The 18,988-nt window shown below is 38.6% G+C and overlaps 1 gene segment (V, D, J or C); it reads left to right on the top strand.

The window, feature by feature from the left end:
• LOC127677998 (Ig kappa chain V-V region MOPC 21-like) overlaps nucleotides 1-13,727 on the top strand; it is a 31,458-nt gene extending 17,731 nt beyond the window's left edge. Inside the window, 1 exon segment of the V gene segment in view lies at nucleotides 13,321-13,727. Within this exon segment, the coding sequence occupies nucleotides 13,321-13,727 (407 nt within the window).
• Nucleotides 13,728-18,988: the final 5,261 nt, after the last annotated feature.

Genomic DNA, 18,988 nt, shown 5'->3' with positions numbered 1-18,988 from the left:
AGATCCTACTACAAGAGCCTGTACTCAACACAACTGGAGAATCTGGAGGAAATGGACAATTTCCTTGACAGATACCAAATACCAAAATTAAATCAGGACCAAATAGATCATCTAAACAGTCCCATAACGCCTAAAGAAATAGGAGTCATAGAAAGTCTTCCAATCAAAAAAAGCACAGGACTGGATGGTTTCAGTGCAGAATTCTATCAGACCTTCAAAGAAGAGTTAACACCAATACTCTTCAAACTATTCCACAAAATAGAAACAGAAGGAACACTACCCAATTCCTTCTACGAAGCCACAATTACACTGATACCAAAACCACACAAAGATCTAACAAAGAAAGATAGCCTCAGACCAATTTCCCTTATGAACATCGATGCAAAAATACTCAATAAAATTCTTGCCAACCGAATCCAAGAACACATCAAAACGATCATCCACCATGATCAAGTAGGCTTTATCCCGGGAATGCAGGGTTGGTTCAATACACGGAAATCCATCAATGCAATCCACTACAAAAACAAACTCAAAGAAAAAAACCACATGGTCATTTCATTGGATGCTGAAAAAGCATTTGACAAAATTCAGCATCCTTTCATGCTTAAAGTCTTGGAAAGAACAGGAATTCAAGGCCCATATCTAAACATAGTAAAAGCAATATACAGCAAACCGGTAGCCAGCATCAAACTAAATGGAGAGAAACTTGAAGCAATCCCACTGAAATCAGGGACCAGACAAGGCTGCCCCCTTTCTCCTTATCTTTTCAATATCGTACTTGAGGTACTAGCTCGGGAAATTCGACAACATAAGGAGGTTAAAGGGATACAAATTGGAAAGGAAGAAGTCAAACTATCATTATTTGCAGATGACATGATAGTCTACCTAAGTGACCCAAAAAACTCCACTGGATAACTCTTACAACTGATAAACAACTTCAGCAAAGTGGAATGTTATAAAATCAACTCAAGCAAATCAGTGGCCTTCCTATACTCAAAGGATAAGCAGGTTGAGAAAGAAATTAGGGAAATGACCCCCTTCACAATAGCCACAAACAGTATAAAGTATCTTGGGGTGACTCTTACCAAACATGTGAAAGAACTGTATGACAAGAACTTCGAGACTCTGAAAAAGGAAATGGAAGAAGACCTCAAAAAATGGGAAAACATCCCATGCTCATGGATCGGTAGAATCAATATAGTTAAAATGGCCATTTTGCCAAAAGCAATATACAGATTCAATGCAATACCCATCAAAATCCCAACTCAATTCTTCACAGAGTTAGAAAGAGCAATTATCAAATTCATCTGGAACAACAAAAAACCCAGGATAGCTAAAACTATTCTCAGCAACAAAAGAAAATCTGGGGGAATCAGTATCCCTGACCTCAAGCAATTCTACAGAGCAATAATGTTAAAAACTTCATGGATTGATACAGTGACAGGCAGGAGGATCAATGGAGCAGGATTGAAGATCCAGAAATGAACCAACACACCTATGGCCACTTGATCCTCGACAAAGAGGCTGAAAACATCCAATGGAAAAAAGATAGCCTTTTCAACAAATGGTGCTGGTTCAACTGGAGGTTAGCTTGCAGAAGAATGCGAATTGATCTATCCTTGTCTCCTTGTTCTAAGCTCAAAGCCAAATGGATCAAGGAACTCCTCATAAAGCCAGACACTCTGAAGCTAATAGAAAAGAAACTGGGGAAGACCCTTGAGGACATAGGTACAGGGAGAAAGTTTCTGAACAGAACACCAATAGCGTTTGCCCTAAGACCAAGAATTGACAAATGGGACCTCATAAAATTACAAAGTTTCTGTAAGGCAAAGGACACCATCAAGAGGAGAAATCGGCAACCAACAAATTGGGAAAAGATCTTCACCAATCCTTCATCAGATAGAGGGCTCATTTCCGATATATATAAAGAACCCGAGAAGTTAGACTCCAGAAAACCAAACAACCCTATTAAAAAGGGGGTTCAGAGTTAAACAAAGAATTCTCACCTGAAGAACTTCAGATGGCGGAGAAGCATCTTAAAAAATGCTCAACTTCATTAGTCATTAGGGAAATGCAAATCAAAACAACCCTGATAATTCACCTTACACCAGTCAGAATGGCTAAGATTAAAAATTCAGGAGACAGCATGTGTTAGAGAGGGTGTGGAGAAAGAGGAACTCTCCTACATTGCGGGTGGGGTTGCAAATTGTTACAACCACTCTGGATATCAGTCTGGCGGTTCCTCCGAAAACTGGGTACCTCACTTCCAGAAGATCCTGCTATACCACTCTTGGGTATATTCCCAGAGGATTCCCCAACATGTAATAAGGATATAGGCTCTACTATGTTCCTAGCAGCCCTATTTATCATTGCCAGATGCTGGAAAGAACCCAGGTATCCCTCAACAGAAAAGTGGATGCAAAAACTGTGGTATATCTACACAATGGAGTACCATTCAGCCATTAGAAACAATGAATTCAAGAAATTCTTAGATAAATGGATGGAGCTAGAGAACATCAAACTAAGTGATGTAACTCAGACTCAAAATGTGAGTCATGGTATGCACTCACTAATAAGTGGATATTAACCTAGAAAACTGGAATGCCCAAAACATAATCCACACAACAAATGAGGTACAAGAAGAGAGGAGGAGTGGCCCCTTGTTCTGGAAAGACTCAGTGAAGCAGTATTCGGCAAAACCAGAACTGGGAAGTGGGAAGGGGTGGGTGGGAGGACAGAGGGAGAGAAGGGGGTGTACGGGACTTTTGGGGAGTAGGGGGCTAGAAAAGAGGAAATCATTTGAAATGTAAATAAAAAATATATCGAATAGCCAAAAAAAAAAAAAAAAAAGACATAGACTAACCAACTGGATATGTAAACAGGACCCTGCATTTTGCTGCATACAGGAAACAAACCTTAGGGTCAAAGACAAACACTACCTTAGAGTAAAAGGCTGGAAGACAATTTTACAAGCAAATGGTCTCAGGAAACAAGCTGGAGCAGCCATTTTAATATCAGATAAAATTGACTTTCAACCCAGAGTCATCAAAAGAGACTCTGAGGGACTCTTCTTGCTAGTCAAAGGAAAAATACAACAAGAAGAATTCTCAATCCTGAACATCTATGCTCCAAATGCAAGTGCACCCTCATTCATTAAAGAAACTTTATTAAAGCTCAAAGCACACATTGCACCTAACGCAATAATTGTGGGTGACTTCAACACTGCACTTTCCTCAATGGACCGATCAGGAAAACAGAAACTAAACAGGGACACAATGAAACTAATTGAAGTTTTGGACTAATTAGATTTAACAGATATATATATATATATATATATATATATTATATATATATATATATATAACATTCTATCCTACAGCAAAAGAATATACCTTTTTCTCAGCACCTCATGGTACCTTCTCCAAAATCGACCACAACTGGTCACAAGACAGACCTCAACAAATATAAGAAGATCGAACTAATCCCATGCCTCCTATCAGATCACTATGGAGTAAAAGTGGTCTTCAATAGCAACAAAAACAACAGAAAACCCACATACACTTGGAAACTGAACAATATTCTACTCAATGATACCTTGGTGAAGAAAGAAATTAAAGACTTTTTAGAACTTAATGAAAATGAAGACACAACATAGCCAAATCTAAGGGACACAATGAAAGCAGTGCTAAGAGGAAAACTCATAGCCCTGAGGAAAATGGCCAGTTTCCTAGACAGATATATGACACCAAAACTAAATCAAGATCAAATAAATCAACTAAACAGTCCCGTAACACCTGAAGAAATAAAAAGGGTCATAGAAAGCCTCCCAACGAAAAAAGCACGGGACCAGATGGCTTCAGTGCAGAGTTCTATCAGACCTTCATAGAAGACCTAACACCAATACTCTTCAAACTATTCAACAAAATAGAAACAGAAGGAACTCTACTCAACGCATTCTATGAAGCCACAATTACGCTGATACCAAATACACACAAAGACCCAACAAAGAAAGAGAACTTCAGGCCAATTCTCTTATGAATATTAATGCAAAAATACTTAATAAAATTCTTGCCAACCGAATCCAAGAACACATCAAAACAATCATCCACCATGATCAAGTAGGCTTCATCCCAGGGATGCAGGGGTGGTTCAATATAAAGAAATCCATCAATGCTATCCACTACATAAAGAAACTGAAAGAAAAAAAAAAACATATGATCATCTCATTAGATGCAGAAAAAATAATTTGACAAAATCCAGCATCCTTTCATGCTAAAAGTATTGGAAAGAACAGAAATTCAAGGCCCATACCTAAACACCGTTAAAGCAATATACAGCAAAACGGTAGCCAACGTCAAACTAAATGTAGAGAAACTTGAAGCAATCCCACTAAAATCAGGGACTAGACAAGGCTGTCCTCTCTCTCCATATCTTTTCAATATAGTACTTGAAGTTCTAGCTAGAGCAATTAGACAACATAAGGAGGTCAAGGGAATACAAATTGGAAAGGAAGAAGTCAAATTATCACTATTTGCAGATGACATGATAGTCTACTTAGGTGACCCAAAAACCTCCACCAGAGAACTCCTACAGCAGAGTGCCTGGTTATAAAATGAACTCAAGCAAATCAGTTGCCTTCCTATACTCAAAGGATAAGCAGGCTGAGAAAGAAGTTAGGGAAATGACACCCTTCAAAATAGCCACAAACAATATAAAGTATCTTGGTGTGACTCTAACCAAACAAGTGAAAGATCTATATGACAAGAACTTCAGCTCTCTGAAGAAGGAAATTAAGGAAGACCTCAGAAAATGGAAAAATCTGCCATGCTTGTGGATTGGCAGGATTAATATAGTTAAAATGGCCATCTTGCCAAAAGGGATCTACAGATTCAATGCAATCCCCATCAAAATCCCAACACAGTTCTTCACAGAATTAGAAAAAGCAATTCTCAAATTCACCTGTAATAACAAGAAACCCAGGATAGCTAAAACTATTCTCAACAACAAAAGAAATTCTTGGGGAATCAGTATCCCTGACTTCAAGCAATACTGCAGAGCAATAGTGTTAAAAAATAGCATGGTATTTGCACAGTGGTAGACAAGTGGAGCAACGGAATAGAATTGAAGCTCCAGAAATGAATCCACACACCTATGGTCACTTGATCTTTGACAAAGGAGCCAAAAACATCCAGTGGAAAAAAGACAGACTTTTCAACAAATGGCTGCTGGTTCAATTGGAGGTCAGCATGCAGAAGAATGCGAATTGATCCATTCTTATCTCCATGTACTAAACTTCACTCCAAGTGGATCAAGGACCTCCATGTAAAACCAGACACACTGAAACTAATAGAAAAGAAACTGGGGAAGACCCTTGAGAACATGGACACAGGGGAAAAGTTACTGAACAGATCACTAATAGCTTATGCTTTAAGATCAATAATTGACAAATGGGACCTCATAAAATTACAAAGTTTCTTTAAGGCAAAGGACACTGTTAAAAGGAGAAAACAGCAACCATCAAATTGGGAAAGGATAGTCACCAACCTTACATCTGATAGAGGGCTAATATCAAATATATACAAAGAACTCAAGAAGTTAGACCCCAGGGAACCAAATAACCCTATTAAAAAATGGGGTACAGATCTAAACAAAAATTTTCACCTGAAGAAATTCGGTGATGAGAGGCACCTTAAGAAGTGCTCAACATCATTCGTCATTAGGGAAATGCAGATCAAAACAACCCTGAGATTTCACCTTACAGCATTCAGAATGGCTAAGGACAAAAACTCAGGAGACAGCAGATGTTGTCGAGGATGTGGAGAAAGAGGAACACTCCTCAATTGCTGGTGAGTCTGCAAGATGGTACAACCACTGTGGAAATCAGTCTAGAGGTTCTTCAGAAAACTGGGCATGAGACTTCCAGAAGACCCTGCTATAACTCTCCTGGGCATATACCCAAAGGATTCCCCAGCATGCAAATAGACACATGCTCCATTATGTTCATAACAGCCTTATTTATAATAGCCAGAAGCTGGAAAGAACCCAGATGCCCCTCAAAGGAGGAATGGATACAGAAAATGTGGTATATTTACAAAATGGAATACTATTCAGCAATTAGAAACAATGAATTCACAAATTTTTTAGGCACATGGCTTGATCTGGAAAATATCATCCTTTTGTATCATACCATGTGTATCACAAAAGAATACACATGGAATGCAATCTCTGATAAGTGGATATTAATTAGCCCAGAAGCCTTGAATACCCAAGGCACAAATTGCATAACAAATGACTCCCATGAAGAAGTGTGGGGAGAGTCCTGATCCTGGAAAGTATTGATCTAGCATTGGAAGGGAATATAAGGACAGAGAAAAAGGAGGGAGGTGATTGGAGAAGGGATGGAGAAAAGAAGGTTTATGGGACATATGGGGAGGGGGGATCCGGGAAAGGGGAAATCATTTGAAATGTAAACAAAGAATATAGAAAATAAAAGTATTAAAAAAATAAAAAGAAATCACACACACACACAAAGAAGAATTGTTCTTATCTCAAAAATTCAGGAACAAAAATGCAGCAGACTGAAGGAATGATCAACCAATGACCAAACTTACTTGTGATTCATCCCACAGGTATCCATCAAACCTTTATATTGTAACTGGTAATATTAAGCTTGCATACAGGAAATAAGAACAGAACACAAAAGAGAGAACATATGCTTTTTGCTTTTTTGTTTTTCTGCCCTTGTTTCTGAGGCTACACATCCCTCTGAAATATTTTTATGTTTTTTTTCTATATTTTATTTATTTATATTTCAAATGTTACCCCCTTTCTGGGTTTTCCCTCCTGAAAACCCCTATCATATCCTCCCTACTCCTGCTTCTATGAGGGTGCTCTCCTACCCACCCACATACTCCTGCTTCTCTGCCCTGGCATTCCCATACACTTGGGCATTAAGCTTCCCAGTACCAAGGGTCCCCCTTTGCACTGATGTGCCACAAGGTCATCCTGTAATACATATGCTGCTTGAGCCATGGGTCCCTCCATCTGTACCCTTTGATGGGAGGTTTAGTCCCTGAGCTCTATGGGGTTGCTATGGTGGCCTGATATTTTTGTTCTTCCTATGGGCTGCAAACCCCTTCAGCTCCTTCAGTTCTTTCTTTAAATCCTCCATTGTGGACCATGTGCTCAGTCCTATGATTGGCTACTATCACCAAGCTCTGTATTTGGCAGAGCCTCTCAGGAAACAGCTATATCAAGCTCCTTTAAACAAGCAAAAATTGGCATCTGGGTTTGGTGTCTGTATATGAAATGAATCTCTAGGTAGAGCAGTCTCTGGATATCCTTTTCCTGGGTCTCTGCTCAGTACTTTGCCTCCAGATTTGCTCCCATAACAACTTTGTTTCCCCTTCAGTCCTTCTGAGAAGGGCTGAAACATCCACACGTTGGTCTTTCTTCTTGAACTGCATGTGGTCTGCAAATTTTATCTTGGGTATTCCAAGGTTTTGGGCTAATATCCACTTTTCAGGATCCTATCAGCATGCACTTCTTGGAATACACAATAGTGTCTGAATTTGGTGGCTGTGTAACAAAAAACACAGAATATGTAAAACTATTCTTAAGAGTAAAAGAGCTTCTGGGGAAATCACCATCCCTGACCTCAGGCTGTATTAGTGATAAAACTGCATTGTATTGTTACAGAGACAGGAAGATCAATGGAATAGAACTGAAGACTCAGAAATAAACCCATACACATATGGTCACTTGATCTTTGACAAAGGAGCTAAAATAATCCATGGAACAAAGAAAGACTTTTCGACAAATGGTGCTTTTTGAACTGGTGGTCAGCATGTGGAAAATGCAAATCACTCCACTCTTATCTTCTTGTACAAGCTCAAGTCCAAGTGATTCCAGAACTTCCAAATAAATCCAGATACACTGAAACTAGTACAAGAAAATGCGAGGGAAGGTGCTCCAATACATGGACACAGGGGGAAATTTCCTGAACCAAATACCAATGGCTTATACTCTATGATATATAATTGATAATGGAACTTCATAAAACTGCAAAGTTTCTGTTAGGGAAAGGACACTTTCAATAGGTCAAAACAGTAACCAAGAAATTGGAAAAAGATACTTACTAATCCTAAATCTCATAGAGTACTAATATCCAATATGTACAAACTCTTCAAGAATATAGACTCCAGGGAAACATAACTCTGTTAAAAATTTTGGAACAGCACTAAAGAGGAAATTCTCAACTGAGGAACCTTAAAACACCTAAAGAAATGCTCAACATAATTAGACTTTAGAGATGAAGGTGTATTCTAGAGGTTCTACCTCACAACAATCAAAATGTCTAAGATCAAAGAATCAGGTAACAGCAGATGCTGGCAAGGATGTAGAGAAAGTGTTAACACTTCTTCATAGTTGTTTGGATTGCAAGCTGGTTTACTCACTCTGGAAATCAGTCTGGCAGTTCCTCAGAAAATTGGACACATAGTATTTCCTGAGGACCCAGTTATACCACTCCTAGGCTTATACCCAGAAGATTCCTCAGCATGTAATAAAGACACATGCTTCCCTATGTTCATAGCATCCATAGTTATAATATCCTGAAGCTAGAAATAACTCGGATGTCCTTCAACAGAGGAATGGATACAGAAAATGTGACACATTTACACAATGAAATTAAATACTTAGATATTAAAACAATGAATTCATGAAATTCTTAAGCAAATAGATCGAACTAGAAAATATCAGCCTGAGTGAGGTAACCCAATCACAAATGATTACACATGGTGTGAACTCACTGACAAATGAACAATAGACAAAGTGTGTGGACTTTCCAGAATACAACTCATGGAACACATGGAACTCAAGAGAAAGAAGACCAAATATCCTACTTATAACGGGGGACAAAATAATCAAGAGAAGTAGAGGGTGGGAGGGACTTTGGAGGAAGAGAAGTGGGTGAGTTTGTAAAGAAAGGCAGATTCAGTTATGGAAAGAGATGAAGATGTACAGAATCAGGAATTGAACGGAGGTGTGTAACAATGAGTTGTGGGGAACTGGGCATAGTCAACAGAAGTCCTAGATTCCAGGAAAGCAAGAGGCTACCAGGACCACTCAGAGATGATGTTAGCTGAAATAACTCACAAAGTGGAGGAAGAACCTGTAGAAGTCATATCCAGAGGTCCAGAGTTTAGTCATGGCTCCCAGTTTAAGGGATGGAGCCATCCACTCATGTCCAAAATTTTAACCTAGAATTGTTCCTGTTTAACAGAATCACTGAGACAAAGATTGGAGCAGAGATTGTAGGAATAGCCAAGAAGAGAAAGCACCACCTGGGAACCCATCCCACAGGCAGACACCAACCCAGACACTATTGCAGAATCCAAGAAGTGCTTGCTAACAGGAGCCAGATAAAGCTGTCTCCTGAGAGGCTCTGCCAGATCCTGTCTAATACAGATGAGGATGATCAAAGACAGCACAAGGAACCTAATGGTGAAATCACAGGAAGGATTGAAGGAGCTGAAGGGACCTTATAGAATATCAATGGAAGGGGAGTTCTTTGGTCCTTTGAGGGCTTGATGTCACAGTGTAGAGGAATGCTAGGTGAGGTAGATGTGGGTAGGTGATTGGCAGAGCATCCTCATATAAGCAGGTTAAGGGAGGATTGGGTAGAGTGTTTGCAGTGGAGAATGCAGGAAAGGTCATTACATTTCAAATGTAAATAAATAAAGTATCCAATTAAAAAACAGAAGAGGTTCATTTGGATTTTCAAAGTGTTAGACTGTTTGAAAGGAGAAAGAAGGCAGCTGGTGGAAGACCTGGTAGCTGAAGTAGAAGCTCACATCTCAACTTGAAAGTTGTATGTATGTATGTATGTGTATGCATGTATATATGTTTATAGATATGTGTACTACATGTGTGCTTAACTGGAAATATAAATGGCTGAGAATCATCATGTAAATGCTTGGAATGAATCAACACTGAGTCTTTTATAACAGAAGCAAGCATTCTTAATTACTGAGTTGAGTCTCTATTCCCAAAGGTTTCTTTTAAAAATATTTCTCATTTTCATCTTCATTCCTTCTCTCTCCTCTCCACCTTTCTCTCTTTCTCTCTATCTCTGTTTCTGTCTCTCTTTCTCTCTTTCTCTCTCTCTCTCTTTCTCTCCCTTTCTCTCTCCCTTTCTCTCTCTCTCTCTCTCTCTCTCTCTCTCTCTCTCTCTCTCTCTCTCTCTCTCTCTCTCTCTCTCTCTCTCTCTCATGTTCTTGAAATTTTTACAGGAATTTGACTGCCAAATGCTGTATGATATTTTCAACTGTTACTATGTGGTAATGAAGGTGAAGTCAAAGGCTGAGGAAACAGGCTTTCTGCAGCAAGGTTCAAGGAAACTCACATGTCCTTCCTAGGAAGCAGCCAGGCCAACAGGGAAATAGACAGATGGTATTCACTATCAAAAGACTCTGTGCACCAATGTTCAGAGTCAACTGCACACACTTGGAATTGACTAAGCAGACTGGTGCTATACAGAGATAGAGGGCACAGACTTATGTCATATATGTCTCCTCTTGAAGTGCTCAGATAGATTCACAGCAGTGTTAAAGCAGTCAGCCTGTGCAGAAGTTTGTGCCATCTTTAAGGGATACTTGCATACATTCCCCATTGCCCAATTATTTCAAGATACTCTATTTTCCAAATGGGTCACAACTTAAGCTTTTGGCACATTCTGCCAATGTACAAGCTACAAATGCTTGCTCAGTAGATTAGGAGCACACATTAGTATCATGTCTGAAAAGTGAATAAAATCCATATAAAACAAATATTCAAAGTCTCCACAGGAACACAGTAAGTGGGACCTACCCATCTTCTCCCCTTCCATATAGCAATGCTGCCAACACTACCCTTAAAAAGATATTCCAAACTAGTAGTAATTAAGATAAATGCCCCCCATGCCTTAATTCAAGCTAAACATGCTGACAAGAGCTACGAGAATTGCATCTACCCATTAATACTAGCAGAAGCACAGGCTTCAGGGTTATGGTCCATCCCATTCTCCTGGGGACAAAACATGAGCAGAGAGCCATCATCCTATTCCTCCACTTCTAGGGGGAAGTCATGACTCTGGATCTGCTCAATAAGTCGCCACATTGGCTGTGATGTTTGGCCTCTGGAACCCATTGAAAATAGAAACAGCAGCAATGGTGTATGCATCTGTCTTAGTCAGGGTTTCTATTCCTGCACAAACATCATGACCAAGAACAAGTTGGGGAGGAACGGATTTATTGAGCTTACACTTCCACATTGCAGTTCATCACTAAAGGAAGTCAGGACTGGAATTCAAGCAGGTCAGGAAGCAGGAGCTGATGCAGAGGCCATGGAGGGATGTTTCTTACTGGCTTTCTTCCCCTGACTTGCTCAGCCTGGTCTCTTATAGAACCCAAGAACACCAGCCCAAACGTGGTACCACCCACAAGGGGCCCTCCCCACTTGATCACTAATTGAGAAAATGCCCCACAGCTGGATCTCATGGAGGCACTTCCCCAACTGAAGCTCATTTCTCTGTGACAACTCCATCCTGTGTCAAGTTGACACACAAAACTACCCAGTAGAGCATCCATGTTCTTAAACAGCATCCAATCACCCACATGCATTTCAGGAAGGTAAGTTACACACCTTAAGGATCTGATCAAGGACATCACATATTGAGCCCCAGATGCTGGATGAATAATACTTCTCATCCTGCTTGGGTCTCTTCTGCAGCAAGGCCTTCACATGTGCATAATCATAAAGAATGCAGTTAAACAATCCATACACTCCATCATTCACCTAATAATGAAGCTTTGCTCATTTGACTCATCTTAATCAGCAGAGTCTGTCTGCTCATTCCATGCAGTTTTTCTTGCAATGTGGTTGACTGCATGTGTGAAAGTTGATCACGGTATCTGTCCAGCTCAGCTATGATTCTCATTACAAAGTCTGATATGAAGTATTTGTCAAGAGCTTGGATGATCACACTGGTGATCCCTTCAAATTTAAACTTTGTGACAGTAGAAGCTTGGGTACTCTTTGTGGTCTGCTGTCATTACACTTGACTGTGCAAAAGGGAGTAGCACCAGGAAGAGCTTTAGCTACCTCACATGATTCTTTAGAGTGTTTCTGAGGTGTGCAAAATAGAAAGCATCCTTATCATCAGAGGAAGAGACTTCATTCATTCTTTTGGTCCAAAATGTCCTTAGCAGTAAAGCCTTCATCAAGGATATGGCAAACTCTTCCTTCGTAAAACTGTTCATGGTTCTCTATGTGCCTTCAGAAAACCTAGAGATTGAATTAGATTATCACCTGATCCTCTCAAGGCCAATTTATCCAAGAACTCTAAATGCTGTCTCTTTAGAGTGTTGAAAACATTCACAGTACAGGGGCAGAGCTTGCTGTTCCCATGGAGTCTCCACTACAGAACTGGAGGTGTGCTCTGTTATCTACAGCCCTTTGCTTCATCGGTGCCATTGCAGAGGCTGACCCAGGGGGGCCCTGAGCTTCTCTCTGAGAAAGGCTGGCAGTGGTAGCAGCTACAGAGACTGACCTCCATATTTCTCTTACCTCCTCAATTCATTATTCCTTCCCTTCTCCATCTTTTTCTTTGTTTCCCCTCCTCTTACCCCTTTACGTCTTTCTGTCCTTTCTTCTTTTCCACTTCCTCTGTTTATTTTGTTGTTGTTGTAAGGATTTATTTTTTCTTCAGGATTGAATCAAAGGTAGTTGTACTGTTATTTCTGTAAAACTCATATGTTGATTTTTAATGGATGCCTGTCAGGAGAGCTTCTACACACTTTTGGTTTCAGAGCTTTAAATTTGTCCTTGAGCATCTACGATGACTTACTTCACAGTGATTACTTCCTCTTTTTGATAATAATTTTGGCTGTTGATTTGACCTGGATGCTCTCACAAAGTGGTGTACAGGTAATTTACTTCCTTATATGATGACTATTTTGCATAAGTCCCTAGAGGCAAGCCCAGCTGCCCATGATTTATAAACCAGGCCTTTGCAGTCTGATCTGAAATGCCTCAGACCATCATGGGCATCAAGATGGAGTCACAGACTCAGATCTTATTCCTGTTGCTCTGGTTGTCTGGTGAAACATTTAAATGTATTATATCACCTTAAAATTAATTGATTTGTTATGAAATAATTATTTACTATAGGAAGCCAATTGTATGCAGAGAATTCCATTAGAAAAGACTGTTTGGATTCTAAGATTTGTGTCACATCTTTGTGTGTATAAATGTATAATCATTATCTATTTCTGATTGCAGGTGTTGATGGAGACATTGTAATGACCCAGTCTCACAAATCCATGTCTGCATCAGTAGGAGACAGGGTTACCATAAACTGCAAGGCCAGTCAGAATGTGTATCATAATGTAGACTGGTTTCAACAGAAACCAGGGCAGTCTCCTAAACTGCTTATCTATGGGGCATCCAACCGGTACACTGGGGTCCCTGATCGCTTCACAGGCAGTGGATCTGGGACAGATTTCACTCTCACTATCAACAGTGTGCAGGCTGAAGACCTTGCAGATTATTACTGTCTGCAGTATCAAAGTAATCCTCCCACAGTGCTTCAGCCTCATACAGAAACCTCTGAGATTCTAACCAGCTGCCAGCACCACCCATCCCCAGACTTATATACTTCCCCTTCTGGCTGCAGCTGCTATGCCTAACTGTTGCAAAATCTGGTAAAAAAGTGTAAATAATCTGTCTTCTCATACACTTTCCCAATGATAGATCCTTTAAATTGGAAGGCCCTTTATGGAAAAATGAAGTGAAGTGAAGAAAAAAGTCTCTTTTTTTCTTCTGATGCTTAAATTCGGAGTATTGAACATGACAAAATCATTATCTTATATTGTAATCTTATTTTGCTATGAGTCTCTATGGGATAAATCAAAAGACTCTGCTATATTCTCACTGGAGGATATAGAAATGAACTTGACTTTTGTTTTGCCCAGCTCTGAGAAGTATTCCTCTCTTTCGGCCTCCTGTAAATATCCCTCCACTTCTACTTCTGGTTAAGTTTATGTACTTAAACCTATAATGTTGACTTTCATAGAAATATAAAATTGTATCATATATTTTTAGAGTCTTCTTTCCATTCTTTCATCTTTCTGTAACCACCTTTTCCTCCAACTTATATACTTACAGTCCCTAGTTTCCCACCTATTTCCATGTGATACTTGTGCCTTCTGACACACACACACACACATAGAGAGAGAGAGAGAGAGACAGAGACAGAGACAGAGAGAGACAGAGAGAGAGACAGAGAGAGAGATTTATGAATCTATAAAAATCTAGAACAAAAAAATTAAAATAAACATGAGGTTTGACTTGTTAAACAACATATCTGACCTATGCTTACTATTCCTAGGCCACATCTTCCTCTACTGTCCTCTCATATACTTTCCCAATGTGGAGAGTGTGATAACTCATCTTATACTATAATACACTAATGTTAAATGTGATTTAGTGTCATGAATATTGAGTTTGTTTTTCTTTTTTACAATAAGTAACAGTGTTTGATATTTGTTGAGGGAATATTTTGTTCTTCAATAAAAACACTATGCTAACTAATTTCAACATGCATTATTTTAAATTAGCTGAAAACATATTTTGTTCTTGGTATTCATTTTTGAGTTAAGTATCACTGCTCGAGAAACAGGATTTTGATTTCACAAAATTCTACCTGCTTATTCCTGAGAGCTGGTATCAATGGTATGGGCTACCATACCCAGCCTTGAGTACCAGTGTGACTCACAGAGTTAGAACAGGGGCAGGAGCTCTTTAGGTTAAAAAAAAGTTGTTTGAGAACTACAAATAACTTTTATCAGTCTTTGTGTGAATAGATCTTCCAAATATTGCTTCCTGTGTTTACAGAATGAACATAGACCTTCAGGTGTACTTTGTGAAGATCATTAGTTTGTGTGGACTGTGCTAGTGTGTTGTCTCTTCACAATGTCAATGTATCTTAGGAAACAACTTAAAGGAAAGAAACTTTATTTTATCTCAATGTGTCAGTCCATGGTAGTTTGGCTCCATTCCTGTGGGTTAAAGGTGAGATTGGATATTATGGAGAATATGCATGGCAGGAGTGTGCTGCTCACCTCCTGGTCACAGGAATCCAGAGAGAGCAGAAGGGGTAAGGTACAAGCCCAGTTTTCTATATTTAAAAACTTCTTTTCTCATATGTTACATGCCAAACATTTTCTTCTCTTGACACTTTTCCCAGAAGCCCCAACTTCTTTCTCCTCAAGATTCACTGCTCATCTGTTTCCCTTAAAACAAACAAATAAACAAACAATTAAACAAAAACCAAAGATACAAACAAACATTAATACTTAATATGGATATAAACTAAACAAAGGATAACAAGTTACAGTTAAGACTGGAAACAAACCCTGATATCCTGCTGGCTGAAACAGATCAGTAGGAGGAAAATGGTTCAAAAGCAGGCCAAAGAGACAATGACATCCTTTTTTTCAATGTTAGAATTCCAATGAGATCACTGTTAGGATTCCAACAATACTACCCAGCTCCACAATCCTTATGTATATGCAGAGGCTGTAGTTCATACCTTGTCTTATGCAGGTCCATGAATGTCACTTCAGGCTCCATGAGATTTAGGAACCCTAATTTGGATAAACTCTGGGCCATGTTCTCATGGTGTCCTTGATTTCTCTTGCTCCTATCATCCTTTCTCTTTTCTACAGAGTTCCCCGGGGTCTTCCTAGTGTTTGCTTTGTGTTTCTGAATCTAATACCATAATATCCTAGATGACATTTTTCTGATAGCAATTAGGTTGGACCCAGATCTGAGTATAGCAGAATATCATTAGCAAATATTTCACTGAATTTAATTATTTTAGTCATGTTTGTTTCTATCATCACATTCTTGGTTGTCTATCTTCTGGTTCCTGGCCATCCAGGGAGTTTCAGGCTCCTAGCACAGGATCAATCGTTCTTTGGCCTTTCGCAAAAATTATGTAACACCATACCTTCAGCAAACATTCTGTAACACCATAACTACAGCACAACTTGGAGACTGGAGAGATTGTAGTTCAAAGGTTTTGTGTCTGTGTTGGTGTCTAGTCTCACCCCTGGATGCTTTGCCTGGTTACAGAAGATGGCAAGTTTCAGCTCAGTATCAGGCATTACTAGGTGTTTTCCCTAGAAGCACTTTCATAGATTCCATGGAATTTCTACCGAATTATGTTTCCATATTGCCCCGAAATGGGCCCCACCTTCAGTCACCTCCCAAATAATATCTTCCTCAATATAGCATCCACCTAATTTCTCCTGTTTCCATTCTACTTTACCCCCAATCGACTTGTCAAATTTATCCTATTTCTCCTCAGGGAGATCTATGCATGCATATTCCCTTGAACTCTCCTTGTTATTTTTCTATTTTGAGGGTCTGTGGATTTTCGCATGATTATCTTTTACTTAACAGTGATTATTTGCACAACAATGAATATATACCATGGCAACTGGGAAGGATGTCTTCAGGCCACCATTTGCATCAGAGAGGCAGGTGGTTCCAGAGCCTTCTATGCACAGCCCAATAGAAGATTCCACTGCTTAGATGTGTACATGATTTTTCTGTGCATCATGGATTTTTATTGTAAAAGTAGGGTATGAGTTACAGTAATCAGGCCAAAAGAAATTACCCATATAAGTTTGTTTGTTTTATAAAAGTAATTTACAAAATTAAAAGATCATATTAATTTTCAGTTTTTTCATTTCAGTTAAATTCAATTTTACAAAATTTTAATTTCAAAAATAAAAGCAGTCCTAGTTAAAAAAAATAGTAATTTTCATGCGTTACTATTTAAACAATAAACATTAGCATCAAAGTAAATCCCAGAATTTACTGGAAATGAAGATATAACACACCTGAATCTATGGGATACTATGAATACATGCCTAAAATGAAAATTTACAGCACTGAATGTCTTCTTCAAAAATTTTGAGGAACCTCAAGATAATAACTTAACTGATAAGCTATATGCTTTGCTTTGGAGAAATCAACAATAACAACACTAGAAACCAACAAAACAGTAGATGGAAAGAATAGTCAAAATAATAGTACATATTAATAACTATGTTACTTTATTTTTCTGACTTAGAATTTAAATAGTTATAATGACTATGGCATACATATATCTTTTGTTGGTTATAAATTTGTACTAATCTACAGACTTCAGAAATACTCTAGTTTATTATTGTAATTTTATGGCAATTTTGTTCAGCATGGGTTCCATCCTTGACTCCAATTTTAAGCCATAAGTTATTTTTATTTCTTCAGTAACACATACATCATTTGACAATGTATTGTTTAATTAACAGGGGTTTGCATACTTAATGTGGATTCTATCATTGTTTATATCTATTTTGTTCACACAAAATGTAGGGTATTATTTCAATTTTTCGGTTGTTGAAATGTACTTTTTTGTTTGTTTGTTTTTTGGATTTGTTTTTTTTTCCCAAGACAGGGTTTCTGTGTATAGCTCTGGCTGTCCTGGAACTCATTCTGTAGACCAGGCTGGCCTGGAATTCAGAAATCCAACTGCCTCTGCCTCACAGAATGCTGAGAATACAGGCATGTACCACCACCACCCAGCTGAAACTTGCTTATTTCTTCAGTAACACATTACTATGCAATCAATTTTGGAGAAAGGACCATGAATTGCGTAGAAGAATGCATTTTCTTTAGTATTTGGGTGAAATATTCTACAGATGTCAGGTCATTTGTTTTATGATGTAACATAATCTGCTTTTGTATATTCTATTATTATGTAATGCTTTTCTGTTACTTTTTTCTAGGATGACATGTCTATTGGTGAGTGTGGGGTTTATATGTCACTAAGCTGGAGTTAATCTATAGTTTTTAATCTCTTCATATTGTTTTAAGTAACTAGTTATATTGTGTTTTGTACCTGTACATATTTTTATAGTATTCTTTTGATGGATTCATGTTATTGCATATGAAGTGCCCATTTTTATTTGTCCAATTTTGGTTTAAAAAATCTATTTTGTTAGACACTGAAATATCTATACATCTTACTGACATTACACTACATTATGGTTACTCATTTTATTGTGTGATTAAAAATCAGAGAGGAAAACAATTGGAAAATCAAAGGAAGTATATATGGAGCAGTTGGTGATCTGTTCAAGAACTGCTGTTGCTGATACTATTATCACATGTTTGACAGTATTTTAGGCATATATTTGGGGTATGCTTTTCTTTCTTTCTTTCTTTCTTTCTTTCTTTCTTTCTTTCTTTCTTTCTTTCTTTCTTTCTTTCTTTCTTCTTTCTTTTTTCCTGTCTTCCTTCCTTTCTTTTCTTTCTTTCTTCTTATCGTACTTCCTTCACTTTCTACCTCCATCACTCTCCCCCTCCCACATCCCCTCTTTCTCTTCCTCCCTTCCTCCCTCCCTTCCTTCTTTCTTTCCTCCCTCCTTCTTTCCTTCCTTCCTTTCTTCTTCCATCGTTCCTTCCTTCCTTTTTCTTCCTTCCTTTCTTTCTTCCTTCCTTTCTTCCTTCCTTCCTTCCTTCCTTCCTTCCTTCCTTCCTTCCTTCCTTCCTTTCTCTCTTTCTTTCTTCTTTTCTTTCCTTCTTTCTTTCTTTCTTTCTTTCTTTCTTTCTTTCTTTCTTTCTTTCTTTCTTTCTTTCTTTCTTTCTTTCTTTCTTTCTTTCTTTCCAATACAGCCTTTGTTTCTTCCCCTTCTGGCCCCCCTACCACAGTTTCTCATTTCTTTCCTTCTTCCCCATGTTTCTTAGAGGGTGCTCCCTTCCACACCAGGACTCCCTTTTTTCATGAAGCATCAAGTCTCGCTATTATTCCATCCCTTCACTAGATCCAGTCTATCTTCTCTGGTTGTCTCTTCAGATCCCATCTCTGGGATCTGAAGTCTCGCTATTATTCCAT

The sequence above is a fragment of the Apodemus sylvaticus genome, chromosome 2, assembly GCF_947179515.1.
Source record: "Apodemus sylvaticus chromosome 2, mApoSyl1.1, whole genome shotgun sequence".
Classification (NCBI taxonomy): domain Eukaryota; kingdom Metazoa; phylum Chordata; class Mammalia; order Rodentia; family Muridae; genus Apodemus; species Apodemus sylvaticus.
The sequence above is the reverse complement of the archived record's forward strand: the minus strand, read 5'-3'. Positions and strand labels throughout refer to the sequence as shown.